The 15,526-nt window shown below is 45.5% G+C and overlaps 1 protein-coding gene across 2 annotated transcripts in view; it reads right to left on the minus strand.

Moving 5' to 3' along the window:
• The window catches only part of LOC133361681 (guanylate-binding protein 1-like), an 85,868-nt gene that overhangs the window by 67,800 nt on the left and 2,542 nt on the right, over positions 1-15,526 (minus strand). For both annotated transcript variants that reach the window (XM_061580668.1, XM_061580666.1), the window contains exons 3-4: positions 4,532-4,569; positions 3,248-3,290 (exon numbers count right to left, since the gene is read on the minus strand). In XM_061580668.1, the coding sequence (XP_061436652.1) occupies positions 3,248-3,290; positions 4,532-4,569 (81 nt within the window). The remainder of the gene's footprint in view (positions 1-3,247; positions 3,291-4,531; positions 4,570-15,526) is intronic.

Consider the following 15,526-nt stretch of genomic DNA (forward strand, 5'->3'; position numbering starts at 1 on the left):
GACGCAAGGTTTTTAAGGACTTGCTTGTGACGCCAAGTGTAGCGTCCTTGGGTGAGGCTTGTTTTACACCCTGTGAGAATGTGCCTGAGGTTGGCTGGCATGGAACAGAGGGCACAGTCCGGATCTTCACCAAACCATTGGTGAAGATTAACTGGTGTTGGAAGGACGTCATATGTTGCTCTGATAGAAAAGCTTAACCGCCTCGCTTCCATGGTCCACAGATCCTTCCAGCTGATCTTCCTCTTCTCCACACTGTCCCATCGAGTCCACTGTCTCTGTTTGGCAAGAGAGACTGCCTTAGCCCACCTTGCAGCCTCCTCCTGATGGCGTACTTCCTGCACTACCATCTTCCGCCGCTCTGGTGCAGTGGCCTTACTCCAAGCAGCACGGCTAGTTAGCCCAAGGCCTCCTCTCCCTTGCTGAACATGACCCACAATGTCAGCATGTCTGAGGGCTGCTGTTGCCTCCTGGACTGCTTTTCCTGGCCTCCATTTGCGCCCAGTTGCCAAGGTCGGCGCATTGTTGCTCACCACTGGGTCTCGAGATTCATTCAGTGTCATCTGAAGCCTGGTTTTTGCACACTTGAATTCCTCGGTTAGACTGGTGAGGGGCAGCTTGAGGACACCATCTCCATAGAGGCCTATGGTGGTAAGGCATCGTGGAACTCCGAGCCACTTCTTTAAGTAGCTCGTGACTCCTCTTTCCATCTTCTCCACTGTTGAGATTGGAACCTCATACACTGCTAGGGGCCACAACACCCGGGGTAGGAGACCAAACTGCAGACACCAGGCCTTTAACTTTCCAGGTAGCTGGGTGTTGTCGATGGACTGTAGGCTACTACTGAGAAATAGCCGGTGAGTTTGCAGAGTACCTTCGTCTTGGAAAAATCTATTTCGTGTGAGCCCACTGCTTTACAACAATGATCAGCAACGGCAGAATAATTGGTCCTAACGTGTTTCTGATCTGCCTTGTGTTCGCGAACGCAGTCCGAGACATGTCGTTTCGTTTCCCCAATGTAACTGCTGCTGCAGCCACAACTAAGTTTGTAGACACCCGGGTATTGCATATCAGGAATCACATCCTTTACAGATGGGATCAAATCACGGATTTTGTGTAATGTGTTGAAACGAACCTGGATCTTGTGTTTGTTTAAGATTTGGGAAATATTTTTGGTAACCCCTGCTATGTATGGCAAAGTGATGGTATTGATTAGATCCTTAGATGTTTGTTTGCCTCCCCATGGCTGGGGAGACAGCTTAGCGGATTGTACGGTCAGAATATTCGTTCATCATGAGGGCTTGGTGTACGTGCTCCAGCTCACTGGCTAGGTGATGCTGGTCGGAGATGCAACGGGCCCTACGGTGTAGTGTTTTGATGAGGGAATCCTTCTGGGCCGGATGGTGGTTAGCATCAGGCTTTAGATAGGCAATCCGTTTGGGTGGCTTTCCTGTAGATAGAGTGTCCCAGCGAGCCATCAGTTCTCTTTTCGATCTAAACATCCAGGAATGGTAGCTTGCCATTCTTTTCCACTTCCATGGTGAATTTGATAGATTGGTTTATGGAATTTATGTGGTTGAGAAATTGGTTCAGTGCTGGCAGGCCATGTGGCCAGATGACGAACGTGTCATCTATGTATCTCTTCCACAAGGAAGGACGTAGGGTGGATGTCTGGATGTCATCCGTCTCAAATTTCTCCATGAAAACATTGGTTACTACTGGCAATAAGGGAGGACCCATTGGGATACCCTCATTTTGTTTGTAGAATGTTTGTAGAATGTACCATTCAAACACTTACTTCACCTGGAATGGTACATTCTACAAACATTCTACAATGCCTTACCGAAAGAACGAAAGAGTATAAATATAAATGTGCCGTTAAAGCCGCTACCAACCGACACAGCCAAACAGGAGGACTTCTCCACAACTCTGGTTGTCGCCTGACGATGCTGGTTGTTGTAATTACCAATGAAACAACGCGGTGCTCGAGTTGTAAATGTTGTAATGGGTTTCCTCTCCAACACTCAACCGGTTAGATAATGTGTGCATTGTCTTTGAAACCTATTCTTATTTTTCAACATGTTTAATACTCGCAAAAAGGTATCCCATAGATATAACTGTTCGATATGATACTTGCATTCTTATTGTACTGTTTGCCTTTTGGCGTTGGTGCCTGGTCTAACATTGATAGTGAGACAATGCCATAACGAAGACTGTCTCTTGCATAGGGCAGTTTCAACGACAATACATATATTATCTGAGCATGTTTGTTTGCATATTTTGCCACAAGTACCCGTGGTTAATGCAGACTTAATGCCTTGCAAGAGGTATCTAAGTGGTGTTTGAGCATCTTAACACGCCACCTGTTTGATTGCCAGAAAGGGTAAAACCTATTCTTATTTAACAGCCAAATAATGAAACGCATCAAAGGGCACTTTAATCGAGATGGAGCAATGACATCCACACTTGTGTGAGTGCTCGTTGGATTGTTACATAGCAGGATCCTGAGCGATGTCATCAGCTTGGAAAGAACTTCATGGAACAGTCGATCAATATTTTTTTGATGATGATTAATCATGTTGTGATAGCTATGACATCACATATGATATGGTGCATATAGTGATGCCATAGGGGTATGGACTCATGGGGTGCTGCAGTGGGAAGATGTTAACTCTCTCGGCTGGTATATATAGAGGTCGTGGGTTCGATCCCGACCCTGTGACGCTGCAGTATATTTGGAGTGTGTGTGTGTCTCTCTCCCCATGGTTGTGTAGATTTTTCTCCGGGTTCTCCAGTTTTTCCCTCCACATTTAGAATCAACATCACGCCTTTAGAGTATTTGGCTGCTATAAATTTCCACATTACAATCGGCAACTTCGTTGAGCTATAATTTGTGATAGCCAGGTTGCTTCTGAAAAAGAGCTCGATAGCTCAGTGGGCCTTACCTGGTAAAATAAAAAGTCTAGTTTTTAGTTTATATGTGTATGACGTGTGACGTTATCGCGGTGGGAAAACATGTATCCATTTACCGCATTTTTTTTTTCATCACACAATTTTGTGCTGGCCCTAAGAGCAACACAAATTGATGCAAAAGATCAAACTTATGACAGAGCAATTGTTTTCGAGCGCTAATTGTAAGCTCGTGTTACAGACCAACGGACAAGTGGAACTACGGAATTACCATTTTAAAACTTAGTTTTTGAAAACATTCAACTGGCACCAGGGTCCAAAATTGAACCATCACACTTACATGCTCTTGGGACGTTCCGTTTTGGAAGGAACCTTTGGTGAAACTGCAGAACACAGAGGGCGCTTGTTAGCGTTGACAATGTATCAATTACAATTTTATACACGAACTTTTTTCATAGAATGTATTATTCGACTTGAAAAGGCCTCTTGATGACATATCAAGTCCTGTACAAGTAGCTTAGGACCGCACATGGATCGGAGTAAAATGAGATGGGAGCCGAGAGGTTGGAGAATGCATCCATGGAAGTGGAATAACGTGAGAAGTAGGAGAGTCGAGTGTGTGGAGCAAAGTCGAGTGAAGGGAGAATCGAGTGAGATGAGAGGGGAAAGACAGAGGCGAGGTCGAGTCCCATAGAGGATCTTGAAAATAATCCAATCTTTAAATATATTTACACTTACAGTGGAAGTAAGTGGATAGTATTTGGTTATTTGGTCTCCTGTATATAACAATCACAATCTTTATTTATTATGGAGAAATCTGATGAGCTATAGAGATTTTTTTGCTAGAGATTCTTCAGCAGGAGCGGACCAGAAAGTTACAACAGCAACAAATGATACAAAAAACACGATAGGAGTGCAGAAAACGATAGGTATACAAACCTATTGGAAAGGTAAGCAAGTCACTCAAAATAAATAAGTAACAATTACCTTATTCTAAGAACAATAATTATCTGCACGCCTATACGGGTCACCACATGTCGATGGCCATTAACTGTGAGCAACCAATAACAGGTATTGTGATCTCTTGCATCCATAAACGGCAGGATGTGCATGCATGGTTTTCATGCATAATGTGCGTGCATAACGTATGTTGGTTAACCTATGAAAACTCCAACCGGCAAATTATATCCATTATAATTTATATGAATACATTACCCCCCCCCCCCCCCCCGCTCTGGTCTTTGCACCTTATTGGCTCACAAGTGACGACATGACATTTAAGCCCCACTCTTTTTAAGACCGAAACAGGACGATCATTTCTCCACAACTCTGGATGTCGCCTGATGCTGCTAGTTGCAATTACTGGTGAAACGTCACGGTAATCGAATTGTAAATATCGTGGGTTTACTTTCCAACACACCCATGTGCTGTACAAGTAAAAAATGGCACGTTTTGATGACGTGACAAACCTTACTAATTGGCTGTGTCGGGCGGTGGCAGATTTATCGAGAGACATTTTTATTTATGCGGTCCAACCCAAAAAAACCTCTATTATGGATATTGATCGTGAGAGCCTACGTGTTAAACTACAAACACAATCATGCAACTATCGTGCGTTTCAAACCTGGTGTTGTGGTTTTCTGCGAAAGTGAGTTCTCTTGCCTGCGAATAGAAATATCACAACTCTTCATTTGTTTTTTAATTGTTTTTGTTTTCCATACACACGTTACACCGTTATGATAAAATATAAATTGGAGCAGAGTTTTGAAGCAGCGCAATGTTAACGAAATTGGCAGCTTGCAGCCAAATGCACTGGACAGACCAATACAATCAACAAATTCAACTGAAGCGAATTGGCTTCGAATTTAATACAGGGGTTGTTAGGTGAATATTTACGTGTCGATTTGTAGGGCTCCAAGTTATGGAAACATTTTAGCCTTGACTGATAGAGAGTGTATACGAGATAATTTAAGTATGGTGACTTTAGAGCAATATATATATAAAGTTTCTCATGTATTTTAAATTGAGGAACACATGCAGTTTACAGCAATAGACAAGGTCTTTGATTGGTTCAACCAAGCACGAATGACTTTATATACGGCTTCTAATATAGGCTTAGAACCAGAGGCAGCAGTTGCTCAGGAAGAGAACGCCACATGTCAGCATGTCTGCAGTTCACCAGGGACCAATATAAGAGGCCAAGGACAAGAAGAAGTAAGTAATTATTTTTGAATAATTCTGCACAGGGCATACAGGAAATAATATCAAACATATATCTTACCTATAAACGTCATACTTTGTCTGTCTGTCCGTCTGTCCGTCTGCATACGCGCTTGCGAGGGATTTGGCTCTAACCGTGGGGGTAATGTCGAAAAAAAGTTGCCAGGCAGCACGCCCTAAGCCCCGCGGTGGGAATAGGCTATTCCGTTTTCCCATCCGTAAACTTTAAAAAAGTTAAATTAACAATTTGGTGCCATCAATTTAGGTACCAAGCAACGTCTCAACTCATCACCACTCCCAACATACATACACATCTTTGGTCACAGCATCATGTTCACCGATCACTATAGCTACCTCAGTGTCATCCTAGATTCAACTTTATCCTTCGACCGTGAAACCAATAATATCATCAGTTCATGTAACTTTCACCTGAAGGCTCTCAGACACCTACGTCCTCTCATCTCCACTGAAATTGCCAACACATTGGCATGTTGCATAGTTGGATCTCGCCTTGACTATTGCAACTCCATCCTAGTCCGGACCTCCACTGGCAACCTAAAAAAACTTAAGAGACTACAAAACAACCTAGCACGCATCGTCATTGGCCACACTCATCCCCGTCTCGACTCACTTGCCTGTCTCCGTGCCCTCAACTGGCTATCCATCGCCAGCAGGCTAATATACAAGATTGCCTGCCTCTGCCACCATGCGTTCACATCTGCCTGACCGCCGTACCTTTCTTCATTATTGACGACTTGCAGCTCAGCACACGGCAGATGCCTGCGCAGCGCGACTCACGACCTCCTCTTGATACCAAGATCCAGGATGGTCATGCCTATGCGCCGCTTCTCGGTGGCAGCCCCAACAGTCTGGAACGCTCAATCGCCTCCTTCAAGAGATACTTAAAAACTCACCTCTATAAATATGCTTTCGAGCGACTCTGAGCTTGGCTGCGCACTTCTGAGTTGCGGCCGTTACGTCCGCAAACTTGCACGTTATAAATAGCATTATACTGGTAGGAACGAAGTGGACCAGACCACCAATAGATTAATGTGTCCGTCCGTCCGTCCGACTGTCCGTCCGTCCGTCCGTCCGTGTATCAACATCGCCCCCTACTGCAAACACTTGGCATGACCCTACAAAAACCTTTAGACTCAGTGACGCTATCCTGGTAGCAACATCGCCCCCTACTGCAAACACTTGGCATGACACGTGTAACATTCCCTTATTCCTTGAGATAGCTTTTAATTAAAACTTTGAAATTAAATAAAAACAACTCACAGCGCCCTAAAGCCTACAGCTAGGCCTAAAGCCTAGAACTAGGCCTGAAACTCTCCCTTCGTATCGTACCCCCGCGTGTGTGAAAGGGAGTTATGTTTAACAATGTTACATTCCCTCATGTTTTTAAATAGAAACATTTAAATTTAAAGCTTTTACATAAATCATTAAAACATTTAAATAAAAAATTAACTCACAGCGCCCTAAAGCCTACAGCTAGGCCTAAAGCCTAGAACTAGGCCTCAATCTCTCCCTTCGTATCGTCCGATTTGGTGTAGCAACATCGCCCCCTACTGCAAACACTTGGCAGGACCCTACAAAAACCTTTTGACTCAGTGGGGCTTTCCTGGCTTAACAAGTGTAATAATAAACTTCGCTTCAAATTTACTTTACTGAAACGCAGCACGTTTTTTAACACAGAGACAAGATACATTTATTAACACAGAGACAAGATACATTTAATCGCCTTATTTGTGCACGAAAAGCACGGTGCGAGGCCTAGTGCGGCAGGCTTTGCGAGGCCTAGTGCGCCAGGCTTTGCGAGGCCTACTGCGGAAAAGGCTTCGCGAGGCCTACTGCAGAGAAGGCATCGCAAGGCCTACTGCAGAGAAGGCTTCGCGAGGCCTACTGCAGAGAAGGCTTCGCGAGGCCTACTGCAGGGAAGGCTTCGCGAGGCCTAGTGCAGAAGGCTTCGCGAGGCCTACTGCAGGAGGCTTCGCGAGGCCTAGTGCAGGAGGCTTCGCGAGGCCTAATGCGACAGGCTTCGTGAGGCCGTCCGTCTGTCTGACAAGATGGCCGCCCGCTCCCCCTGCGATCCGTGAACTAAATGAACTAAACAAGATGGCCGTCGCATCCGGCGCAGCCAATGACATTACCTGTTGCAATCCTTGCTCTGTGGGCGCGCGAGTCAGTGGGGAGGGGGGTGTGGACGTCATCGCTCTGTGGGCGCGCGAGTCAGTGGGGAGGGGGGTGTTGACGTCATCGCTCTGTGGGCGCGCGAGTCAGTGGGGAGGGGGGTGTTGACGTCATTGCTCACCCCCCATGCACAAATCATTTTCTTTTTAACTCCTCTATACCCGGTCAATATCCCTGTACCGGTATTAGTATTATTCCTACCAGCCCACCCCGCAGGGTCCTGTTTATGTTAATTTATTTATTTACTTTTGCTGCCCCGCGCGGGACAAATCACGCTATTGCGCATGCGCGAAACGCTGACAGGAGTTGCCCCTGGCAACACACACTCCATCGCTGGAGGGTGGGGGAGAATTCTCATTCGCATTCATAATGCAAAAAAAAAAATACACGCAACGCTGAATTAAATTAATCAAAGTGTCATGTCCTCTTCTCTCCCCCCCACCCCAATGTGTGCCTTTACTATTATAGGGTCGGTACATACTAAAATTATAGTGCTTAGACAGTATTATTGCAGCGCGGGGGGGGGGGGGGTAGCAGCCCAGCCCCCAGCCTCGGCCAGCTGGGCAATCTAGGCGAGGCCGCAGAGTCTGCATGGGACTAGGCCTCACCACGGCACTGTCAGGTGAGTACTTTGTGCAATACAGTCGATATATACAGCTATAGAGTCAGCATGTACTACTGTAGTGATAGTAGGTACCACCACAGTCAGTATGTACTGCTGTAATCGTACAGGTACCACCACAGTCAGTATGCACTGCTGTCATAGCAGGTACCACCACAGTATGCACTGTTGTAATCATAGCAGGTACCACCAAAGTCAGTATGCACTGCTGTAATTATAGCAGGTACCACCACAGTATGCAGTGATGTAATCATAGCAGGAACCACCACAGCTAGTATGCACTGCTGTTATGAAAGCCTGTACTACCACAGTATGTACTACTGTAATCACAGCAGATATCACCGCAGTCAGTATGCACTGCTGTTATCATAGCAGGTACCACAGTTTAACACGTAGGCTTTCGCGACCAATATTATTCATAATTAACGTTTTTGGGTTTAGATCGCGTTATTTATAAATGTGTCGTAACCCTCCACCACCCGACACGGCCAATCAGTAAAAAAGTGTCACGTTGACAAAAGACAAATTAGTTCACTGCTTTAGCCCACCGGTGTGTTGAAGCGCGAAACCACAACATTACAATTTGAGTACGACGTTTCGCTGGTAATTAGATCCAACATCATCGGGCAATTCGCCAGAATGGTGAGGCTCTGCTGTGTCTCCCGTTCTTATATAGAGAGAGACACAGCAGAGCCTCACCATTCTGGCGAATTGCGTGATGATGCTGGATGCAATTACCAGCGAAACGTCGTACTCATATTGTAAATGTTGTGGTTTCACGCTTCAACACACCGGTGGGCTAAAGCAGTGAACTATTTGTCTTTTGTCAACGTGACACTTTTTTACTGATTGGCCGTGTCGGGTGGTGGAGGGTTACAACACATTTATAAATAACGCGATCTAAACCCAAAAACGTTGATTATGAACAGGTACCACAGTCTGTATGCACTGATGTAGTGATTGCAGGTACCACCACAGTATGCACTGCTGTAATCATAGCAGGTACTACCACAGTCGGTATTCACTGCTGTAGTCATAGCAGGTACTGCACAGTCGGTATGCGCTGCTGTAGTGAAAGCAGATACCACCACAGTCGGTAAGCACTGCTGTAGTGATAGCACGTACCACCACAGTCGGTATGCACTGCTGTAGTGATAGCAGGTACCACCACAGTCAGTATGCACTGCTGTAGTGAAAGCAGGTATCACCCCAGCAGTATGCACTGCTGTAATCATAACAGGTACCACCACAGTCAGTATGCACTGCTGCAATCATAGCAGGTACCACCACAGTCTGTATGCACTGCTGTAGTGACAGTAGATACTGCTATCGAGTTGGTAGATACTGCTATATAGAGTTAGTAGATACTAAAACAATCAGTATATTCCACTATGGTCAGTAAATACTAGTATACAGTCAGTAGCTACTACTGGCTCAGTAGATACTACTGTACAGTCAGTTGATACAATTTAAAAGTCAATAGATACTACTTACTCTGTTGTATGTAGGGTGTGTATTTATATATATCTACGTGGGGGTAAAGATATTTTTTGAGGGGGTCGGTCGACAATTTTGGGAAACCTTTTAGATCAACTATTCACTTTCTATAACTTTTTGGACTTGTGCAAGCCTCTTATAATTTTGTTGGTGGAGAAATGGACAAACAGCACACCGGGCTTTCACAATACATTAGTATCTGTGTATGTTTATGTAAGGTTTTTAAGAGAAGTTTTGAAGTATATTTTTCGCCCGGGCAATGCCGGGTACTTCCCGCTAGTATATATATAAAATGAGAGAGATGCCTACAAATGATTGTATTTGTAAGGGATGTCAGGGGTAGGAATGGAGATGGGACAGTGGGTTAAGGGGCATGGAGAGGATTCCCACCAAAAGGAGGGGGCAGTGGAGTGGGAACAGTGGGAGAGGGGAGGAGCAGGTGAGGAGATATAGGAGGGGGCATTGCGGGGCTCGGGCATTTTGGTGGAGAACGAATTGAGAGAGGGCTGTGGGTACGTGGAGACTTGGAGGAAATAAAGGACGGACCCCCCCAACCTCGTGTCGGCTCTATTTTACCTCTTTATGTTGTGAATTATTACTTAATTATGTAAAATTACGTGACTATAGACAATAGTAGTTATACTCTTTGGTTCTTTCGGTAAAGTCACATAGGTAGAAAAATAATAGATCACGACGTTTCGATCACAACACAAGCAATCGTCATTAGGTGGGACGACCACAGCATGAAAAAACTGCTGAAGTAGGCAAGATATATGCTGTGGTACGAGGTTATATGGTAGGCCTCGGCAGTACGGGGGAGAGAGAAGAAGGGGGGAGGAGGCGGGGCAGAAAGTGGACCCTGCAGCAGCACCCAGGTCACTGGAGTAAAGTGGACCACTGCGGCAGCACTGGAGAAATTGGCTGCAGGGGGAAGAGAGAAGGGGGGGGAGGCAGGGCAGAAAGTGGACCCCACGGCAGCACCCGGGTCACTGTAGTAGAGATCGGAGAGCGATGCACACAGAGAGAGAGAAAGACACACAGAGAGTCAGAAATAACAGCTTACATAGACAGGTAGAATGGAAACATTACAGTCAGTTAAGACTTTACCTTGTTAATAACGTCCTTCCAATGATTGCTGAGTTTGTACCCATTTTCTCGGTTGAAGTTGTGTCTGTGTTTATATATCTGGATGGCTTCATGAACAAATCTCTGATAATAGCCGGTGGGTTTGCAGAGAATCTTCGTCTTGGAAAAGTCAATTTCGTGTGAGCCCACTGCGTTAAAACAATGATCAGCAACGGCAGAGGTATTGGTCCTACCGCTTTTCAGATCTGCCATTGCAATCATTGAAGACTTGGTCGAACAGGGACTGAATCCAGATGTACCAACTTTGGTAAGGCACTGCCTTACCAACACTTAGTTCACCTGGAATGGTACATTCTACAAACAAAACTAGGGTACCCCAATGGGTTCTCCCCTATCGCAAGTGGTAGCGAATGTTTTCATGGAGAAATTTGAGACGGATGCCATCCAGACATCCACCCTACGTCCTTCATTGTGGAAGAGATACGTAGATGACACGTTCGTCATCTGGTCACATGGCCTGCCAGCACTGAACGAATTTCTCAACCACATCAATTCCATACACCCATCTATCAAATTCACCATGGAAGTGAAAAAGGATGGCAAGCTACCATTCCTGGATGTTTAGATCGAGAAGAAACCTGATGGCTCGCTGGGATACTCTCTCGACAGGAAAGCCACCCACACGGATGCCTATCTAAAGCCTGACTCCCACCACCATCCAGCCCAGAAGAATTCCCTCATCAATACACTACACCATTGGGCCCGTTGCATCTCTGACCAGCATCACCTAGCCAGTGAGCTGGAGCACGTACGTACACCAAGCCCTCAGGATGAACGGATATTCTGAACATACAATCCGCAAATCTGTCTCCCTAGCCATGGGGAGACAAACAAACATATGAGGATCCAACCAATACCATCACTTTGCCATACATAGCAGGGGTTACCAAAAATATTTCCAAAATCTTAAACAAACAGAAGATCCAGGTTCGTTTCGCCACAGTACACCAAATCCGTGATTTGATCCCATCTGTAAAGGATGTGATTCCTGATATGCCATACCCGGGTGTCTACAAACTGAGTTGTGGCTGTGACAGTAGTTACATTAGGGAAACGAAACGATATGTCTCGGACTACGTTCGTGAACGCAAGGCAGATCTGAAACACGGTATGACCAATACCTCTGCCGTTGCTGATCATCGTTTTATGCAGTGGGCTCACACGAAATTGACTTTTTCAAGACGAAGGTACTCTGCAAACCCACCGGCTATTATCAGAGAATTGTTCATGAAGCCATCCAGATATATAAACACAGACACAACTTCAACCGAGAAGATGGATACAAACTGAACAATCATTGGAAGGACGTTATTAACCAGGTACAGTCTTAACTGACTGTGATGTTTCCATCCTACCTGCCTATGTCAGCTGTTATTTACGACTCTGTGTCTTTCTCTCTCTCTCTGCGCATCTCTCTCCGATCTCTACTCCAGTGACCCGGGTGCTGCCGTGGGGTCCACTTTCTGCCCTGCCTCCTTCCTCCTTTCTCTCTCCACCCCCTGCAGCTGATTTCTCCAGTGCTGCCGCGGTGGTCCACTTTACTCCAGTGACCCGGGTGCTACTGTGGGCTCCACTTTCTGCCCCACCTCCTTCCCCCCCCCTCTCTCCCCCCCCCCTACTGCCGAGGCCTATATAACCTCGTGCCACGGCAGATCTCTCACCTACTTCAGCAGTTTTTTTAAGAACACATTACTCTTTGTAAATCGGGGGATACCTGTGTATGTATTATTAGTTTATTTGTATTAGTTTATAAAAATAGTTTACACTCGTATAAAAATAATAGTCGCCATAAATACGGTATGTGGGGGAAAATATATATTAATATTTACCAGGTAAGGCGCACTGAGCTACATAGCTCTTTTTCAGAAGCGACCTGGCTATCACAAATAGCAGCCAAATATTCTAAACTCGTTACAAGTGTAGAGGAGTAGTGTGATGACATGACGTCATGGGCGCCGTGAGGCGTGATGACGTCATGTCATGAGCGCCGTAGGCAAATATCGAAAAGAATGAGGGCGGGTCTGAGTAAGTGGGAAGAGCCACCCAAGGAGGTACTTAAGGGGGACCCCGTGACGAAGGCGGGTCGTTGTGGGAGTCCGGGATGTGGATCGGCTGGAAGCAGGTCTCTCCTGCTCGTGACCGGACGGTGTCGGTTAAACCCCCGTCCGGGTGCGACGAGTGGGAGAGCCGAAGGGATAGCCAAGAGTAGGGCTCGAGGAAGTCTGAGAGAGCCGGCTAAGAGTAAGTGGGATTCTGCTCTCCTCAGTCGGGCGGTGTTGGCTGAACTGAAAGACGCAATAATATATCGACCATTGTTTTGTTAATTCACAGTTAATTAACATGCATAATGTACACGCATGCACATCATGCCTGTACATTTATATGTGTGCGTTACGTATGCGCATTCTGTCGTTTTTTTGGGGGGGTGCAAAAATCACAATAGCTGTTATTGGTGAAGAGTAGAGTACCGTACAACATTGTAGTCGGAAACTTTATGACGCTTTGGCGCCATCTGGCGTATGAATGTTACCATGCAACGTAACAAAAATTTTGGTCTTTTCTGGTAAAGTTTGTAAATATCGAATATGTTATGACGAAATACCACAGTACGTATAAATCGGGGTTTGTGGAGGTGTGGTGGTGAGTGGAGGTGTGTGGAGGTGAGTCCCGGGCCGATCTGGCGAAACCGGCAAAACCGCGCCAAAGGCCATGCTTGATTTAAGTGTCGAATATTATATATACAGTACATTATACACTACATGGAACTGAAAAAACTAAAATACTAAACGTATATACATCACCCCATGCAGATTAGTAAGTACGGGATAGTAAATGCAGCAACTTTTTAAAGTTGGATATTTATTTTTGCCTAACTGTATGTTTAGTTATGCCAATTTCAGATAATAAAGTTTCAACACAAAAATATAAAAACCTAAAAACACGTCATGCAAATACGGCGCCTCCTTCCCCCTGAAACTACCGGATAATCGATTATCTAACCTATACAGAACGGAACAGCTGTATACGAGAATAGTTTTGAAGCCAGCAAATAAAGTCAGGTGAGCACGCACAGTCACGGTTGCTAGTGAGTGGTGAGAGAGACCTTATGCTTGCAGATCAGGGATTGGGGGGAAATCCAACTAGAACTACGATTTTTTTTTTCACCAGGTAAGGCCCCACTGAACTATACTGCCCTTTTTCAGAAGCGACCTGGTTATAACAAAAAATATGAACCAAGAATGTGTGTCCCGCGTGTGATGTTACTCCACATGAGGCCCACCCCCACGCGTGACAAACTCCACATAAGGCCCACCCCCATCATTAATATTCATGAGTGGGTGGATTTTTACACTAACGCAGAGGAAGGTGGAGCCGAATTAAATATGTTTTATGCAAAGTCGCTTCAAATATGACGTTTCTTTACAGAAAATGACGGTGAAAAATAAATCTACGCAGCACAGCGCTACATCCGTACGTGACGTCATTGCAAAAGAGCCCCCCCCTTCATTAATATTCATGCCCTCGTGTAAATTTACACTAACGCACAAGGTCGCGCACTCCACATGCCGCACCCCTCCCCTCATTAATAATCATGAGCGGGTGACGTCATTCCACATGCCGTACCCCTCCACAATAACAATTAACCGGTGACGTCACTCCACATGGGGAACCCCCCCCCCCCTCATTAATAATCACGAGATGAACAATTTTTCTATTGAATATTTCAGTTTTACTACAATGTACACCCGTCATTGCACGGGCAAAAAGCTAGTCGCAAATAATAGCTCAACGAAGTGGCTTATCACCATGTGGAAATGTATAGCGGCAGCCAAATGCTCTAAATGCATGTTTGTAAATATAGAGGGAAAAAAAAACGGAGGAACCCAAGAAAAGTCCACACGACCACCACGGGGAGAGAGAGAGACGCAGACTCCAAATATACAGCAGCAGACATCAGGGTCCGGATAGAACCCAAGTCCACTTGTATATCAGGCGAGGGAGTTAACATCTAGCCACCGCGGCACAAATCACTGTACTTGAGGTTGGTAAAAGCTGTGAATATGCACTGTGTGAGCAAAAAAGTGCTGCACAGGTGGCGCAAGACTGATGAGACGCGTATAAGGGGCCGTCCATAAATGACGTCACGCACCTAGGGGGGGGGGTCAGACATTTGTGACGATGTGTGACGAGGGGGGGGGTCAAAAATCGTCCAAATCGCGTGACGTCATTTATAGACGGCCCCTAAGAACTTTGTCCATTGTGAATTTGAAGTTGTAGGCTATTGTGACTATTATAGTTGACAAAGACAAATAGCCCTCGTATAGCCTGAACAGACTGTTGGGGCAAGTGTTTTAGCAAAGTAGCACCTGTGGCACACAAGTGGGTGGGTGGCCAGCACCATAACCGGTCGCCTTTGTCTCCCTAAGTGGTGATGTTTACCCACCGCACCAGTTAGTCATTTGAGGCTGAGTCGACCTAAAGGAGGCCCAGAACCAATTCAGATAATCGCCGTTGGTGGCTGCGAGCAGGAATCATACTCTGGCCACCGGGTTTGTAGCGTAGCGCGCTAACCGCTACACCACACATACACAGCGTAGTCTGTTCACTATTTTGTTTTTGCTACAGTCGAACCACGTGACGTGTCTTTGATACGCAATGAGCAAAATACCCTGTCTTGTAGTGAAATAATTGTTTTAATTGTGGACTTGAAGGAAATTTATAACATTTTGTTACGATACGAAACGACAAAACACTTCCAGGTCACATTTGCAGATTTAACGACGGCTTTCGTAACCAATATTATCAATAATAGAGGTTTTTGGGTTAGAGCGTGTAAATATCAATGCGTCGAATGGTAAATGTTGTGAATGCACACTCCAACACACAACCGGTTAGTGCTGAACTCGGAACGAATTAGCTAAGTTGTATTTACGCGACAAA

Source organism: Lethenteron reissneri, unplaced genomic scaffold, assembly GCF_015708825.2.
Source record: "Lethenteron reissneri isolate LAM-NWPU_2019-01 unplaced genomic scaffold, ASM1570882v1 scaffold_120, whole genome shotgun sequence".
In the NCBI taxonomy this organism is placed as follows: domain Eukaryota; kingdom Metazoa; phylum Chordata; class Hyperoartia; order Petromyzontiformes; family Petromyzontidae; genus Lethenteron; species Lethenteron reissneri.